At 44.7% G+C, this 19,175-nt stretch overlaps 1 protein-coding gene across 1 annotated transcript in view; it reads left to right on the top strand.

The window, feature by feature from the left end:
* The first annotated feature begins 10,771 nt into the window (after positions 1 to 10,771).
* LOC138979543 (regulating synaptic membrane exocytosis protein 2-like) overlaps positions 10,772 to 19,175 on the top strand; it is a 45,981-nt gene continuing 37,577 nt past the window's right edge. Inside the window, exon 1 of the mRNA XM_070352257.1 lies at positions 10,772 to 11,318. Coding sequence (XP_070208358.1) covers positions 11,185 to 11,318 — 134 coding nt within the window. The 5' untranslated portion in view covers positions 10,772 to 11,184. The remainder of the gene's footprint in view (positions 11,319 to 19,175) is intronic.

Below are 19,175 nucleotides of genomic sequence, written 5' to 3' on the forward strand. Positions count from 1 at the left end.
CCTGCCGAATATCTACCGACAACAGCTGAGGAGGTTCCCATTCACATACCTGACTTTTATTACCTCCCCTACGGTGATAACCACACTAGCGGTGATCTCCCATCCTTTGTGAATGAAAGTCGAGGTATTTCGGATGCAGATCAATTCCAATAAATCACCTTGTCGGCGAATTTATTACATCGACGCTTGTTTCTTTGGATAATCTCTCGAGTTGTGTGAAAACATGTTTGCATTAGGGCACCTTTGCATGGATGCGGTTTGGCGAATTAGACAAAATACCTGTCGGGTTTGTATATTCTTTTGGAAACATTGAGGCAGGCTTTTCAACGTGACATTCCACTGGAACACGTGTGAACTGGACACACGTACGTCTCTCGCTAGTGATTGGCCTATAATATCACGAGGGACAGATTGCCTCAATGTTTCCAAGAGAAACAACTCTTCCTCAACCCCTGATAGGGGACCCGGGTAGCTCTATTGGTAGAGCATTGCACTTGTGATCCTAGGGTCGCAGGGTCGAATCCGGGCCGGGATGGATACTGGTCATATTTATGTGCTGACACAGAGACGGTAGCCATGTCCTGTCCAGGTGTCGCCACAGTGGCACGTAAAAGACCTCGGTCATTCTGCCATAAGTGCAAATGGCTGATGCCACCTAAACACACATACGTTTGTGTTTCTCATCTAAAGTCGGGGTAAAACCCGGAAACATGCCTCTAATGGCTTTGCCTTGAGGGCGTATAACATTTGAATTTCTCTCTCTACCCATGCATTATACAAGCCCGACCGAGTTCTTTGCGAACAGCGGCTATATATTTGCCGTTTTGTAATTTACACACACCTGCAAACATACGCTTCAAAATGATACACTTGACAATGATACATTAGTTAGATCAATATAAATAGCGGATCGGTCTCGTCATGCAAACTTCTTTTTATTTTGAGTCCCGCTCCTGACGGGCGCTATGGCCTATAGTGGATAAGACTCCGGCCTCGCGGGGAGGTCGAGTGTTCGATCCCGTTCAGTACTGGCAATCATCAAGATCACCAGAAGAAAAAGCCCGTGCGTATTTTGTACTCAAATCTGTGATCTAGAAAATGCTTGCAAGATCCATTGCTCTCGTGGGGCAAAATAAGCAAGGCGGAAACAAAAACAAACACAGCGCTTGGACATATCACAGTCTCCAAACGATTAACAAAACACAGCGTTTGACATTTTAATTGGACGCTCAAACACCATGTTTAAGGTATTTCTGGTTTGTTTGTTTGCTTGCCCAGCCGACCACGAAGGGCCATATCAGGGCGGTGCTGCTTTGACATATAACGTGCGCCACACACAAGATAGAAGTCGCAGCACAGCACGGTCTTCATGTCTCACCCAGTCACATTATTCTGACACCGGACCAACCAGTCCTAGCACTAACCCCATTATGCCAGACGCCAGGCGGAGCAGCCACTAGATTGCCAATTTTAAAGTCTTGGGTATGACCCGGCCGGGGTTCGAACCCACGACCTCCCGATCACGGGGCGGACGCCTTACCACTAGGCCAACCGTGCCGGTTTAGGGTATTTCTGGTGCGTGGTGACATAATTATAGGCCCTGCTTGTACAAACCCCAAATCGAACTGAGTAGCATTTAGGGCGATTTGACACTCTTTTTGGCTACGAGTAGGATCTTTAATCTCAGACCCCATATTCAATCGGGTAAAACATATCGCGCTGTTACTCAACAACAAGTCAATCACGCAGCAACAATTATGGTTAGAAGTAAAGCTCAAACTATCAACGAAAATTACGGCGCCTGCGCAAACTATCGATTTTGGCACACAGGCGGCGGCGCATTGTATCGGAATGTTTCGATTCCGGCTTTCCGCATCCGTGACGGAATACACACACACACTTTATAAACCTATACGCAATATCCAGTGCGGCATCCAAGCTGCTGTACGACCGGTGTAACGCGACATTTTTACTCCCTGGTTTATATTTCGCGCAGAACGTTCGTACTCATGGGATCACAAACCAAGCGTCATTTTACTATCGTGACATACCACTAGCACAATATCCCATTTTGGTGAAATCCCGTTTTGCCGCCGTCCCATTTTGGCCCCATCCCATTTTCGCGACATTTCACAAGCCAAGCGTCATTTTACTACTGTGTCATAACAATAGCGCAACATCCCATTTGGCCACCATCCCATTTGGCCACCATCCCATTTTGACACCATCCCATTTTCGTTTCATTCTGCTTGCCAATCCTCACTTTACTATATACCGGCACGGTTGGCCTAGTGGTAAGGCGTCCGCCCCGTGATCGGGAGGTCGTGGGTTCGAACCCCGGCCGGGTCATACCTAAGACTTTAAAATTGGCAATCTAGTGGCTGCTCCGCCTGGTGTCTGGCATTATGGGGTTAGTGCTAGGACTGGTTGGTCCGGTGTCAGAATAATGTGACTGGGTGAGACATGAAGCCTGTGCTGCGACTTCTGTCTTGTGTGTGGCGCACGTTAAATGTCAAAGCAGCACCGCCCTGATATGGCCCTTCGTGGTCGGCTGGGCGTTAAGCAAACAAACAAACAAACTTTACTATATTGCGTCATTCAACTAGAGAGAAATCCCGTTTACGCGATATCCCATTTTGCAGCAATCCAAAATGTCGCGAAATAGGATAGCAGCGGAATTAGATGGCGGCGAAATTGGATGGCGGCAAAACGGCATGGCGCCAAAATGGAATGTGGCGCTAGTGGTATGACACGGTAGTAAAATGACGCTTGGCTTGTGAAATGTCTCGAAAATGGGATGGGGGCGAAATGGGATAGCGGCGAAACGGGATTGCACCAAAATGGGATGTGGAGCTAGTGGTATATGACACGGAAGTAAAATGACGCTTAATTTGCTTGTGAAATGTCGTGAAAATGGAATGGGGGCGAAATGAAATGGTGGCGAAACGGAATGGAGCCAAAATGGGATGTCCCGCTAGCAATATGACACGATAGTAAAAAGACGCTTGGGTTTGTGAAATATGCCGAATATGGGATTAGCAGCAAAATGGGATAACGCCCATATGGGATCTCGCGAAAACGGAATGTCGCACTAACATTCCCTCCACCCCTTCCACCACCAGGGGACGGGGGTGTAATAGTTTCGTATGAAATTTTTACTCGGGAGTACACCTGTCGTTGTGCAGTAATTTATTCGTTATCTATTGCGAGCGCCAAGAAGAAGAAGAAGATTCGTTATCTATTTTGTCAGGGAAGTACACTTGTCGTGGGAGTCAAAATCGATACCGTAAAGGGAGTAAAAGTTTCGTACGAAATGTTTACTTCGGAGTCAAAATCTCGTGGGAGTAATTTTCTCGTGTTACACCGGTTGCAGCTCGTAGATATAAAGTGGACTTTTTGCACGTTCCAAAATAAGGGCTGCTCGGCGGTGACCCACTTGTCCATTGCCCGGGCCGACTGTGTGGTGAGGGAGTGCATGTGAGACTCAGTCATTGACCAGCTGAGCTCTCTCATGCAGCACAGCACACAAGCGTCGCCGCACACCACTATGGAACGCGATGTGAGTCAAACGTGGGCCTGAACTTTAAGTAATAAACAAGTCGCGTAAGGCGAAAATACAACATTTAGTCAAGCTGTCGAACTCACAGAATGAAACTGAACACAATGCAATTTTTCAGCAAGACCGTATACTCGTAGCATCGTCAGTCCACCGCTCGTGGCAAAGGCAGTGAAATTGACAAGAAGAGCGGGGTAGTAGTTGCGCTGAGAAGGATAGCACGCTTTTCTGTACCTCTCTTCGTTTTAACTTTCTGAGCGTGTTTTTTAATCCAAACATATCATATCTATATGTTTTTGGAATCAGGAACCGACAAGGAATCAGATGAAAGTGTTTTTAAATTGATTTCGAAAATGTTATTTTGATCATAATTTTTATATTTTTAATTTTCAGAGCTTGTTTTTAATCCAAATATAACATATTTATATGTTTTTGGAATCAGAAAATGATGAAGAATAAGATGAACGTAAATTTGGATCGTTTTATAATTAATTTTTTTTTACAATTTTCAGATTTTTAATGACCAAAGTCATTAATTAATTTTTAAGCCACCAAGCTGAAATGCAAAACCGAAGTCCGGCCTTCGTCGAAGATTGCTTGGCCAAAATTTCAATCAATTTGATTGAAAAATGAGGGTGTGACAGTTCTGCCTCAACTTTTACAAAAAGCCGGATATGACGTCATCAACGGTATTTATCGAAAAAAAGAAAAAATGTCCGGGGATATCATTCCCAGGAACTCTCATGTAAAATTTCATAAAGATCGGTCCAGTAGTTTGGTCTGAATCGCTCTACACACACACACGCACAGACAGACAGACAGACACACACACACACACACACACACACACACACACACACACACACATACACACACGTCACACACCACGACCCTCGTCTCAATTTCCCCTCTATGTTAAAACATTTAGTCAAAACTTGACTAAATATAACAAGTCGCGTAAGGCGAAAATACAATATTTAGTCAAGTAGCTGTCGAACTCACAGAATGAAACTGAACGCAACGCAACGCAGCAAGACCGCAAAGGCAGTGCACGTGGAATTGACAAGAAGAGCGGGGTATTCGTTGCGCTAAGAAGGATAGCACGCTTTTCTGTACCTCTCTTCGTTTTAACTTTCTGAGCGTGTTTTTAATCCAAACATATCATATCTATATATTTTTGGAATCAGGAACCGACAAGGAATAAGATGAAAGTGTTTTTGAATTGATTTCGAAAAAAAAAATTTGATAATAATTTTTATATATTTAATTTTCAGAGCTTGTTTTTAATCCGAATATAACATATTTATATGTTTTTGGAATCAGCAAATGATGGAGAATAAGATAAACGTAAATTTGGATCGTTTTATAAATTTTTATTTTTTTTTACAATTTTCAGATTTTTAATGACCAAAGTCATTAATTAATTTTTAAGCCACCAAGCTGAAATGCAATACCGAACCCCGGGCTTCGTCGAAGATTACTTGACCAAAATTTCAACCAATTTGGTTGAAAAATGAGGGCGTGACAGTGCCGCCTCAACTTTCACGAAAAGCCGGATATGACGTCATCAAAGACATTTATCAAAAAAATGAAAAAAACGTTCGGGGATTTCTTACCCAGGAACTCTCATGTCAAATTTCATAAAGATCGGTCCAGTAGTTTAGTCTGAATCGCTCTACACACACACACGCACAGACAGACAGACAGACACACACACATACACCACGACCCTCGTCTCAATTCCCCCTCTATGTTAAAACATTTAGTCAAAACTTGACTAAATGTAAAAAGAATAATAATACAACAATTAGACATAATGTTACTTTTTGCATGTCTCCCTTTCGGCTTCGTTTCTTCCTTTCTATCTTTTTTCCCCGTCTTTGTTTGTTTGTTTGTTTGCTTTTCTTGTTTATTTCTTTTTTTTCTCTCTCTCAGTCTCTCTCTCTCTCTCTCTCTCTCTCTCTCTCTCTCTCTCTCTCTCTCTCTCTCTCTCTCTCTCTCTCTCTCTCTCTCTCTCTCTCTCTCTCTCTCTCTCTCTCTCTCTCTCTCTCTCTATCGTCATCGTCATCTTTATCATCACGAGTTTAGGTTTTACGACCTCCTTTGGTTGTTAACTTTTTATATTTTTTACTTTTTATTTTTAAAATTTTATCATTGTGTGTCTATGCGTCCCAATGATAGATTGTAAGAAAAGGCGTAGCCTTAAATCTTAATCCTTGTTAAATAAAGTTCAATTCAATTCAATTGCCAGCTGCGGTTTGAAGGTTTTAATCCCTTACTCCCCCCCCCCCCCCCCCTTCTTCTTGTCTTCAACCAATGAAACGGGGTATCATCTTATAATGTTAGTTACTAAGAGTTTGATTGGATGTTTGTTACTCTAGCTAAACGTGAATTATGTGTGAACATGTTAGAGTGTAAAAGAGAACTTAGAGAAACACAGGAATAAAGTTTGCCATGCCAGTATTCTGCTGTTGTCACAATGTCATCTGGTGTCGGTGAGTGAAAGTCCAGAGAGAGTCCGTAAACTCATTTTAATAATCATAATAATCATAATAATCATAATAATAATAATAATAATAATAATAATAATAATAATAATAATAATAATAATAATAATAATAATAATGATAATAAATGAGCATTTATATAGCGCAACATCATAACTTTACAATTATGCTCTTTGCGCTTGACACATTTAAAATTAAAACACAGTTATACAAGCATTTACATCTACATTCATAGTCAGCAACGCTTAATTAAAAGCATACACCATCAAACATACATTACAAAAGATTCTTCCACTAACTAAGTAATAAAAGCGTGAATAAAATAGGTAGTGAAAACATGGAAATACCAGCTGAATACCCTTAATCAAACAGAACATGTTATCAACAATACTGAAAACAGCCCTAGATGTTTATATACATTATCACATTATCACTAAAACAACAAATACACTACATGTAGCCTACTGATGGACTGAGAAAACAAAATCAGGGGTTGTATTTCTTGAAGAGGTGCGTTTTAAGTGCTCGTTTGAATGCTTGGGGTGACTGAGAGTGGCGGATGTGAAAGGGGAGAGAATTCCATTGTGTGGGTGCGCAGAAAGTAAAAGTGCGTTGTCCGTATGTTTTGGTTTTGGTGTGTGGAATGGTGAGGATGCGACAGTCAGAAGAGGCACGGAGTTGTCTTGCTGGAGAATAGACGGTGAGGAGTTCAGAGAAGTAAGCAGGAGACGAGCCAGAAAAAAAGTTAAAGCAGAGGGTGAACAGTTTGTAGTCAATGCGGGCTTGAATAGGTAACCAGTGCAGTGTGTGAAGAAGTGGTGTTGCGTGATCTCGTTTTCGTGCTTTCAAAATGAGGTGTTCTGCCGAGTTTTGGACTTTTTGTAGTGTATGCAGGAGGTACAGAGGACAGCCAGAGAGAAGAGAGTTGCAGTAGTCAAGTTTAGAAAGAACAAAGGCACAGACAAGAGTGTTAGTTGTTTGAGAGGAGAGTGTGTGTCGAATGGTGCTGATCTTACGAAGCTCAAAATAAGCTGCTCTACAGACTAAAGATATATGTTTGTTAAGGGTCATGTCAGATGAAAAGGTGAATCCAAGGTTTCTAGCTGATGGTGAGAAAAGAATGTCGGTGTTGCCTATTTGAACCAAAACAGGTTGGGGAGAGGGAAATGTAGTGTTCTTCTTTTTGCACAGTAAGACTTCAGTCTTATTATCATTCAGCTTAAGTTTGTTATCGACCATCCAAGATGTAATATCAGTGTCAGTGATGCATGTCTGAATGGTCTGGATGGCGGAATCGGAATGTGTCTCGGAATGTGACTGGGTTTATACAGCTGGGTGTCATCAGCAAAAGACTGATTTAAAACAGAATGGTTTTGAATCAGTGTGGAGAGGGGCTTAGTGTACATGATGAGAAACATGATCAGCTATTCAATCTAGCATTGAACCATCTACAAATGGCTGAAGTTCAAAAAATATCTCTTTCACCGAAACTTCACATCTGTATCTTTATTCTGATTGTATTTAGCATTTTTACATTTAGTCAAGTTTTGACTAAATGTTTTAACATAGAGGGGGAATCGAAACGAGGGCCGTGGTGTGTGTGTGTGTGTGTGTGTGTGTGTATCTGTCTGTGCGTGTGTGTGTGTAGAGCGATTCAGACCAAACTACTGGACCGATCTTTATGAAATTTGACATGAGAGTTCCTGGGTATGATATCCCCGAACAATTTTTTTCATGTTTTTGATAAATGTCTTTGATGACGTCATATCCGGCTTTTCGTGAAAGTTGAGGCGGCACTGTTACGCTCTCATTTTTCAACCAAATTGGTTGAAATTTTGGTCAAGTAGTCTTCGACGAAGCCCGGACTTTGGTATTGCATTTCAGCTTGGTGGCTCAAAAATTGATTGATGACTTTGGTCATTAAAAATCAGAAAATTGTAAAAAAAATAAAAATTTATAAAACGATCTAAATTTACGTTCATCTTATTCTCCATCATTTGCTGATTCCAAAAACATATAAATATGTTATATTTGGATTAAAATCAAGCTCTGAAAATTAAATATATAAAAATTATTATCAAAATTAAATTTTCGAAATCAATTTACAAACACTTTCATCTTATTCCTTTTCGGTTCCTGATTCCAAAAACATATAGATATGATATGTTTGGGTTAAAAATACGCTCAGAAAGTTCAAACAAAGAGAGGTACAGAAAAGCCTGCAATCCTTCTTCGCGCAACTACTACCCCGCTCTTCTTGTCAATTTCACTGTCTTTGCCGTGAGCGGTGGACTGACGATGCTACGAGCATACGGTCTTGCTGCGTTGCATTGCGTTCAGTTTCATTCTGTGAGTTCGACAGCTACTTGACTAAATGTTGTATTTTTGCCTTACGCGATTTGTTATTATTCTTATATGGGCTTTTTTCTGAGTTTATACGTGTTATTTGTCTAAGGACAGGTTGTGAGACAAGATATCGTATCTTAAAACGTATCCATATAAAATGGAGTTCAGTCAGTCTGTCTGTCTGTCTGTTTGTCCGTCTGTCTGTTTGTCCGCCCGTCTGTCTGTCTGTCTGTCTGTCTGTCTATCTGTCTCATTGTCTGTCTGTCTGTCTCTGTCTGTGTTTCTATCTCTATTTCTGTCTCTCTCTATCTCTCTCTTCAACAGTGGTCCTGATTTGGCCTATATGGTCCGCTGGACCCAAAAGGCAACAAATATCAAAATCTCTTCAACAGATAGCAGCCCCAATGGCCTTGCCGCGAGGGCCTAAAACTTAATTTCTCTCAGTTCTTCGTCATACAACGTTGTTCAATGGACACGGATGCAAAAAAAAATAAAACAAGAAAGGTTCAGTTTACGTATAAATATAGGCAAAACCAAACGTCCATCTGTATTCATATATAGTAGTGTCTATATTTAAACGTTTCATATACTTAAAGGGCAGTTGTTGGGTTGTGGCTCTCAAAATCCGTTCAACAGTGTGACTTCTCATGTAACTAAAACTATACCTAACCGAGTGTGATTTTGAAAGCTCATTAACACAAACCCCAAGAGTTCAGATATATATATATATATTTTTTGTTTGTCTGTTTGTTTGCTTAACGCCCAGCCGACCACGAAGGGCCATATCAGGGCGGTGCTGCTTTGACATATAACGTGCGCCACACACAAGACAGAAGTCGCAGCTCAGGCTTCATGTCTCACCCAGTCACATTATTCTGACACCGGACCAACCAGTCCTAGCACTAACCCCATAATGCCAGACCCCAGGCGGAGCAGCCACTAGATTGCCAAATTTAAAGTCTTAGATATGACCCGGCCGGGGTTCGAACCCACGACCTCCCGATCACGGGGCGGACGCCTTACCACTAGGCCAACCGTGCCGGTATATATTATGCTAAAATGCTTTTAATCGAAGAAAGTTTACATTCTCGGCCGGGAGAGTCCAGCGCGCTCGAAAATTACTTCCCTTGGACGCGTGACGTCACTAAAGGTATCAGCCGCGTGGAACGTTCTCTGTCTTCATGCCGTGAAGTGGGGCTTAGGTCGGGGTGTCTATACTCTTGCCCTCAAGTACAATTCACGGGTGGGCGAAGAAAAACTAAAGAAGGGGTGCGAGGAAGACTTCCCCTTGATAAATAATGTCAATGAGTAGACAATCACAGAGATTTGCTTCATGTATTCCGCCACCTCTCCGCCCCACCCCTCACCCCCCCCCCCCCCCCACCCCCCTCGACAGCCGCCCTTTAACCCATCTTGGTTTTGTTATTCCTGATTTTGGAACGTCAGCAGGTTTCTCTGTTTCACATTTTCAATTGACAGGGGTTTATTCACAAACCAGTCCATGAGTTCAAACCCCCATCAACTGACCTTTGTCACAAGTGTAAGGCAGATCTTGGAGTATACCTTCCCTCAGACGGGAACAAGTTTTGTACGTAGCTCTGTCTTAACTTGTCGTCGTTTTATGAAAAACAAATCCCACACAACAGACTGCAGATAGACGGCTATCGTCTCAAAAAGAGAGAGAGAGAGAGAGAGAGAGAGAGAGAGAGAGAGAGAAGAGAGAGAGAGAGAGAGAGAGAGAGAGAGAGAGAGAGAGAGAGAGAGAGAGAGAGAGAGAGAGAGAGCAGCACGTGCATTATATCACACCTTACTTTTGACCATGACAGCGTACCATACAGCACATTACAGCACGTCGCGAGGACTGTACTACGAATTACACACACCCACTCGTACACGCATACTCACACACAGACAGAAACACGGATAGAGAGACAGAGAGAGAGAGAGAGGGAGGGAGGGGAGAGAAAGAGAGGGAGAGAGAGAGGGAGAGAGAGAGGGGAGAGAGAGAGAGAGAGAGAGAGGAGACAGAGAGGGAGAGAGAGAGAGAGAGAGAGAGAGAGAAGAGAGAGAGAGAGAGAGAGACAGAGAGAGATAGAGAGAGAGAGAGATAGAGAGAGAGAGAGAGAGAGAGAGAGAGAGAGAGAGAGAGAGAGAGAGAGAGAGCGGTGTATAGTAGAAGTAAAGAGGCAAGGCCAACCTAGGCAGCGCGGTAAAAAGATCAATACGTGACTGCTGCCTGGTCGCGCTGAGAGCAGCGTGATGGCCGTCGCCACACTCGACGGGGTGACGTCATGGCGAGGAGTGATGCGATTGGTGGATGGCCGTCCTCTTTCAGTGTGATTATGCACAGCGCAGGCCCGGTGCGCTCGCCTTCTGCTTCCTTCCTACTGGTGCTTGTGTGAACAGCAGCTTTCACAGCCATAATGGCCGCCCAGCGCCCAGCCTGTATGGGACTCGGATAAAGGCCTCGGAAACGCTTACTGCTTCTTACCAGGCATGGATTCGAACCTGCTACCGCCAGCACCACAACACTGACAGCCATGCGCCGAGCACTGGGGCCCCTGCCCGCCGCCGCCGCAGCTCCAGTGCCGCCGACGTCTGTGCAGCAGCAGCAGAAACAGCATCAGCAGCAGTATCTACACCAGCGACAGCCCCACAGCCTCCCAGCTTCGAGTGTAAGCCCGGAGGTATAGCCAGGTAGGGAGGGGGAGGGTCGTGAGAGGAGGGGCGGGAGGAGGAGGTCCAGCGGACTGTGCCGGGTTCGGATCCGTGACCATGTCGGCCTCAAGAAGACCCTCGCTGCCCCCTATGCCGGACCTCAGCCATCTGACGGAAGATGAGCGCAAAGTGATCGAGGATGTTCTCCGCAGGCAAAGAGAGGAGGAGGACAAGGAACAGGAGGTCATAAGGTCAGTGCTGTTAACCGCTTTTCGCCCTTTCTTCAACCCTCTCTTTTCTGTCACCTCCTTTATGTCCAAACCCTGTCTCGGAACCTTTCGTTCTGGCTTTCCCTCAGCACCCGGTCGCCATCTTGATTTCGAAATGAGGCAGTGGGTTTAATGGTGCCAGAAAAGGTCCGCCATTTTGATGTGCGGCTGGTTAGAGATATATACGCTACCGTCTCTGCGCGAAATTTTACCTCTAAGGAGAATAATATCCGCGTCCATGCATCACCCGAAAGCTGTATTGATCCAGAACTAGCGATAACCCTTGGGAGAAACCAAGCTGCTTAAGTCTCTTAACAGTCCAGAAGAGAGAATCGCCATATCCCCCCTCTCTCCCCCTGCCCCTCCCTCTCCTCCTCCTCCTCCTGTATGCCTCCTCTAGTTACAATTGATCGTGTCCGGTAGGTGGACAGAAGACAGAGCTGTGTGTTCCACGTCAGTTACATGTCAGAGGCAGAGAGTGTGGTTGTGTCACAGGTATACACTCTCGCCAACTCGTACCACTGGCGCTGTGTAGAAGAGGGTATAGGAACGCTAGCAGCTCATACCGTTAGTGTGCCTATTGATTTAAAAAAAGAGGCCTGCGTTTCAGAGTTTAGTCACCAACCCATTATTGAGTACGTGCACCTAGAACGTAAGGGTCAGCATGCCAGCGGCCCGTGTGTATTGCTGACTCCTAGATGCTCAACTGAAACTGTTATAGTTCTAAGACACTAAAGAGAGGGTTTCGTTTCAAAAATGCTACATAGTAGTTTAATATTCAAATGTACATTTCCTTTAAAGACGTAGAATCACCCGATTTATTGGATGAACGTAGACTCCGAAATGGGCTGTTACGAAGTGTTACACTTTTGGGCCACTAGAGTAAGCATACCCGTAGCCTTCTTTCCAAATACAGTGGAACCTGTCCTTGTGACCACCTCTCGAAAGCGACCACCTGCCCACAACGACCACTCTGAATAATCGCAGACGAGTTTTTCTTCTATATAATTTACCTCTCCATAGCGACCCCCTCTTTGTGGCGACCACTTTTGGCCGGTCCCTTCGGACCCTTGCCTTGGGTGGTCGAGGGGTCGTAACACACAGGTCCCACTGTAGTTCTAATTGCAAGAGAAGAACGGTTATTTGATTTCATACAAGCACAGAATCAGTCCATGCTACTTCCTTTGACTTGAATTTGAATGATAGTGTAGTGCCCATTGAAAATGATAAGTGTTGTTTGACGCCCTCGCGGTAAAACCATTAAGGGCATGTTCACGAGTGTGACCCCGACTTTAGATGGTTAAAAAAACCATTACTGTGCTACGTAAAATACCTTGGCACCACTCTGCCAGAAGTACAGGTTTTTGGTCACCCTTTAAAGGTACTGAACTTTTGTCAAATCCAGGTGCACGGAGCCCCTGGGGCTTTTAGTCATACCTCAGGCAGCTCGCGTTAGAAGAACTACCAAGTTTCATTGACTTGCACCCAAAGAGTCAAGAACTGCGACTTTTTTACGAATTAATTTCGTATTCGAACCCGGCTGGTCTTGGCCTATTTTTGGATCTAAATTTAGATCAGGTAGATCACCACATCATGCACAAAAAGGCACGTCACTAGCAAACTATGTCAGACGTCATCATGAGTTTGTGTAAAACAAAATGGAGGCCGGAATCAATCAAGTTGAATCGAACTCCGACCAAATACCACGTAATAACTAGGGTAATTTATGCACTCGCGTGAACAAGAAACTGTCGAGCTTCACAGATGTCGTCGTTGGGTAGTTTTGGGTTTGTTTTACTACCATAGGAGGATTCTTGAACTGTAAATGCACTCAGCTGCAACAAAAACGTAAAACGAAGGCTGTGAGCTGCACTGTGCCTTTAAAATGCACACATCACTGTATCTCGATGCTTCAAATGACGAGGCGGGCCCAAGCCGCATTGGGCTCGTTCGAGTCAAAGTATCAAAGCCTATTCCTAGCGAGTAACGCACCATAAGGATGCGTGCTCGACATGGACCAACTGAACCAGGAATGACGTGAATCTCTCTCAAAGAACAAGTAAATAGGCAGATGTGGGATAAACGTCTTCGGACAATAAGCCTTACTTCAGTGAAAACATTTGTATTTATATAATTATATGCAACATATCTTTCCTTGAGCAACCATAACTGGGTGCGCTTTTTGTCATTACTTTGTTGTCTTACGTCATTCTGTTATGTCCAGTATGTCTCTGTAAAACTCTGAACCTGCATTGACGACGAATCATACAGAGAAACACAACAAACAAACAAACAAATCGGAAAACATGCAACTAAATTTGATCATTGCTTCGGAGAAAACTGTTGAAAACGCGCGGCTAGCTATTGTAGCAGCCCAAAACAACATCACACAAAATCGTCTTACGCCATGGAATTTTATTGAAAGTGGAGAGTGACATGAACACCTTCCCGGAAACCGCATGATGTTGAGTTTGATGGATTTTCTGATGTACTGTCACAGTTTGGAGACACTGAACTGATGGCTACCGGATTGATTTGCCAGGAAATCGTTGGATGTGTTACTTATAACTGTATTCGTAAGCGCACACAGTCATCTGAACAGCTGGGACGAGATTGGGGTTCAAATTCAGTTAATAATATCGGCTACTGTTGTCATATCGGGGACACTCGAACTGACAGCTAGCCTGACTAATTTAAAGGTACTTGCCTTCCAGTCGATAGTGTTCAACGCCACAAACCTGGCCAAACTTTTACTTGAGATAAAAGCATCCTTCCACTTTGTCAAATACCAATAATGCACACCCCGGCTTCTGTACCGATGTGTGTGTGTGTGTGTGTGTGTGTGTGTGTGTACATGTGTGTGTGTGTGTGCGTGCGTGCGCGCGTGTGTGTGTGTGTGTGTGTGTGTGTGTGAGTGTGTGTGTGTGTGAGTGTGTGTGTGTGTGAGTTTGTGTGTGTGTGTGTGTGCGTGCGTGCGTGCGTGCGTGCGTGCTTGCGCGCGCGTGTGTGTGTGTGTGTGTTTTCGTGCGTGTATGCGTGCGTGCGTACGTGCGTGTGTGTGAGTGTGTGTGTGTCTTTTCTTTCCTTCTTTGGTACAAGTACGAATGCCGCAATGTCCTTAGACCAGCATTTGTTTAAACCATTAAACCCAAGGAGTGGTGTTGGTCACTCTGACTCCATTAATCAGTTATCTTACAAGGGAGTGGCAGGACCATTAAGGCTACCGGCCTGCGATCAGTATGTTATGCGCATCACAATTTAATTAACAACTCTTGTCCGCCTCTTAAACCTATCCTTTACGATGACACAGTGGAACCAAGATTCTTGAAGATATTTCCAGTGCCAGTTCCAGTCACTTTATTATACCGTTGCTGTGAAGTTCGGGTCGCTTCCGCTCAGTGGAAAGCCAGCAGCAACGAGAGTTGAGCTACCTAGATGTGTGCGTGTTTGGGTGTAATGAGCCACCTTTACTGGTAGAATGACCGAGGCGATTTAAGTGCCACTGTGGTGACATAGGATGGCATATGGATACCGACTCTGAGCCTTCACAGGAAGTTGACATGTGTCCGTTCCGTCAGGGATGGGAACCCGTGACCTGAGGATCACAAATCAAATGTTAGACCTACCAAGCTACCAAGCCCCCATTACTGAAGAAACCATTTCCTGGAAGGTGTCTGGCAACCTTCGCCGTACGAAGTCCAAGGGACAATTGCTATGCTGTAGTTTAGACCCACGTGCGATGATAATCTTGCCAATGCTCTGTAACTCTGCTAATCAATCAAATCAATGCAAATAGAGGAACGGTCTTGTAATGCAAGCCCTTCTGTTTCAGAGTCCCCGTTATGTCCATTGACTTACTTTTTCAGTAACGGCAATTATCTATGACGCTAGAAGACAAAGCTCATCTATGATGCTAGAAGTACGACGGGGAAGAACTTGGGCAATACTTCCCCACTCAGAAAACAGGATTGACGAGGGAACTCTTGGACTACAAATGCGACTGTACATTTCCGGTTGTTTGTTTGTTTGTTTGTTTGTTTGCTTTACGCCCAGCCGACCACGAAGGGCCGTATCAGGGCGGTGCTGCTTTGACATATAACGTGCGCCACACACAAGACAGAAGTCGCAGCACAGGCTACATGTCTCCCCCAGTCACCTTATTCTGTCACCGGACCAACCAGTCCTAGCACTAACCCCATAATGCCAGACGCCAGGCGGAGCAGCCACTAGATTGCCAATTTTAAAGTCTTAGGTATGACCCGGCCGGGGTTCGAACCCACGATTCCGGTTGTTAAGCCAAAACAAATGTACTGACAAACTTTCACGAACTTCAAATGCGCAATATTCCCCACCCAGAAATCAAAATGGAGAAGGAGTAGCCTTGAAGATACACAATTTAACAGGGGTGATGATGGGGTGGAGGGGTGTGTGTGTGGGAGGGGGTGGAGGGGTGTGTGTGTGGGAGGGGGTGGAGGGGTGTGTGTGTGGGAGGGGATGGAGGGGTGTGTGTGTGGGAGGGGGTGGAGGGGTGTGTGTGTGGGAGGGGGTGGAGGGGTGTGTGTGTGTGGGAGGGGGTGGAGGGGTGTGTGTGTGGGAGGGGGTGGAGGGGTGTGTGTGTGGGAGGGGGTGGAGGGGTGTGTGTGTGTGAGGGGGTGGAGGGGTGTGTGTGTGTGGGAGGGGGTGGAGGGGTGTGTGTGTGGGAGGGGGTGGAGGGGTGTGTGTGTGGGAGGGGGTGGAGGGGTGTGTGTGTGTGGGAGGGGGTGGAGGGGTGTGTGTGGGAGGGGGTGGAGGGGGGTGTGTGTGGGAGGGGGTGGAGGGGTGTGTGCATGTGTGGGAGGGGGTGGAGGGGTGTGTGTGTGGGAGGGGGTGGAGGGGGGTGTGTGTGGGAGGGGGTGGAGGGGTGTGTGCATGTGTGGGAGGGGGTGGAGGGGTGTGTGTGTGGGAGGGGTGGGGGATGGCGAATCCCACTCAGTGCAGTGTTGTATGCGCGCAATCTGCAGAGTACAGTGGGTTTTTTTTCTGGGCGTCAGCTGTTGAGAGCCATTTCTCTCCCATAATGCCACCAATTACTGTCTGCAGTGGAACCCTACCGTGTGGGTCTGGTAGTTCAGTGGGTAGAGCTCTCGAATCCAGGCCGGGTCAACTTTGTCTGATGCCTCAGGACGGTATCCATGTCCCACCATTTTTCAAAACTATGACGCGGAAAAGACTTTGGTCATTTTGTCAGAATGACAGGTGGCTGTACGATCACACCTTAACCACGCACGCACTTTGGTAGCACTTTGGTAGCGCGACTCTTGCTGTTGCTGGCTTTCCACTGGGAAGAAGGGACCCGGATTTGCCAGCAATGGGTCAATAAATAAATGAAAAGTATTGAATGAGATGAAAGTGTGTACTCGCGTTAGAGACTGGCCGAGAAAGGCAACAGGTATCACTGTACTCCGTTCTGTGTGTAACTGAATGACACCGTATAGCACTATACAAGCCAGCCATGCACGACATGTGTGTGGTAATTGTACTCTGATTGCCCTGTTACCACTATTTTGTACGCTGACATATTTGAGTAAAACTGTTTTGTGCAGTAACATTTGCTGAACTTTATTTCCAGTAAGCTTGGGGATATATGAATATACTTGTAGTGATGACCTTTCACTTGACGTTGAATTGTGAAGCGTACGTTTATTGTTGCGTCACTGTCGGGTCACTGGGCAATTCTGGGTTCAGAGGGGGGGGGGGGGGGGAGAGAGAGAGAGAGAGAGAGAGAGAGAGAGAAGGGGGTGGAGGTGGGAGAGAGAGAGAGAGAGAGAGAGGGGGCGAGAGAGAGAGAGAGAGAGAGAGAGAGAGGGAGGGGTGAGTGAGAAGGAGAGGTGAGCGAGAGTAGAAGGGGGAGAGAAAGAGAGGGCCAGACAGACAGACAGACTTACGGACAGACAGACGGACAGAGGGGGAGAGATAGTGAGGGAGACTGAGAGAGAGAGAGAGAGAGAGACAGAGAGAGAGAAAGAGAGAGAGGGTGAGAGAGAGAGAGAGAAGACAAAGAGAGATAGACAGAGACAGAAAGAAAGGGACAGAGATGTAACTATTCGGGAATCTGACACATGTAGCTCCGTCAGTAGAGCACTTGACTTGACATGTGGTCCTCGGGTCACAGGTTCGAATCCAGGCTGGGACGGACACGGGTCAACTTTGTGTGCTGACTAAGAGAAGGTATCCATGTCCCAACCCCGTGTCACCGCCATGGCACGTCAAAGACCTCGGTCATTCTGCCAGTGAACTTTTAAACCTGAACATGTAGACACCTGGGTTGCGCGACTCCTGTTGCTGCTAGCTTTCAACAGGGAGGACGAAACCCGAATTTCCCAGCCCTGCGATAATATTTTGTTATATAAAATGAAATGAAATATTCAACCTCACACCTGTTTGGAAAAATCTCCTTTAAAGTTAGTGTGAGAATCCATCGCTGCGACTGAGACCACGTGGGAATCGTCTTAAAAGTTAAATTGTTTGTGACATGCATTGCGAGAAGAAAGTGGAGGGACTGAAAAATGGGATTCGGTTGGATAAATTCGACACACAGAATGTCAAATACAAAAGTAAGGTAAATCTTTTGTTTTTGGGGGTTTGCTTGTGTGTTGGTGTTCTTTTATATTCGTGTGCTGTAACCCCCACATTCGCTCGTGTTGCGTGTTTGTTTGTTTGATGGTTGGTTGCATGGTTTGTCTGTTAATCCCCACCATGTTAGTAAGTCATAATCTGTTTTTGAAGGTTTGTTTGTTGATAATAGCCTGAAAAAACGTGTCAAGTAAGTGACAGAATTAAAACTTGTACAGTTAGCAGAAATTGTCTTTTTGAATTGTTGATAGTCCCCTGGTCCTTACGGAATCGCCGGTTAAGCGCTCGTTACAGAGTGATGAATCTGAGATTGTACTACATACGTGAGAGAAACATGTTTTAGATTAAAACCAAACATCAATGTGATCACTGAGCCCTTGTCTCTTGAACTTAGATCGTGAGTTGTAGCAGCAAAGTTAGTTAAGCACTCGATCCTTACAGAGCTGTGATTGAAACAGTCGCTATGTTAGCATTAAAACCCGACGTTATTGTTACAACTTCCGTCTCTCGTTGCATAGCTATGATTTTAAAAATCGTCAACATTTTGTTTTAAATTAAATGTAGGCGTCAATTTATCCTCTGAGCCGCAGCCTTTCGTGGCATAACCATAATTTTTAGAATCGTTAAGAATTTTAAGATTAAAACAAGTCATCATTGCGTGTATTAACCCCTGAACCCACGTCTCTTGAACTGAGGTCGTGATGTACTCAACCAAAGTTGATTAAAAACGCTAACAGAAATATGCTTTCAGGAATCACCAAGAATGTTTAATTTAAAACCAGATATTATTATCAATATTATTGTAACAACTGAACCCAAGTCTCTTGATCGTAGGTAGTGGGTTCTAAATACACAGTTGCTTTAAGCACACGATCCTTTAAGGGAAATGATTTCTGAAAATAGCCAAGATCTGTTTTAATTAAAAGCAGAAACCACTGTAACAATTAAACTCAAGTCTTTTGACCAAAGGTCGTATGGTATTTATATGATTTCAGAGGTGATCTCATATAATTGTAACCACTGGGCCTCGGTGTTTCTTTACATAACTATGATTTAAGAAATCGCACTGAATTCTACTTAAAACCAGAAATGACTGTATTACCAAAGAAACCATGTTTCTTGAACTAAGTTGGCGAAGCATTCATTAAGAGAGCTCTATTATTGGAAAAATCACTCAGAATGTTTGGTGTTGTTGTTTTCTCTCTATTAAACCAGACATCGATGTAT

This window comes from Littorina saxatilis, linkage group LG11 (assembly GCF_037325665.1).
Source record: "Littorina saxatilis isolate snail1 linkage group LG11, US_GU_Lsax_2.0, whole genome shotgun sequence".
NCBI classification, from domain to species: Eukaryota; Metazoa; Mollusca; class Gastropoda; order Littorinimorpha; family Littorinidae; genus Littorina; species Littorina saxatilis.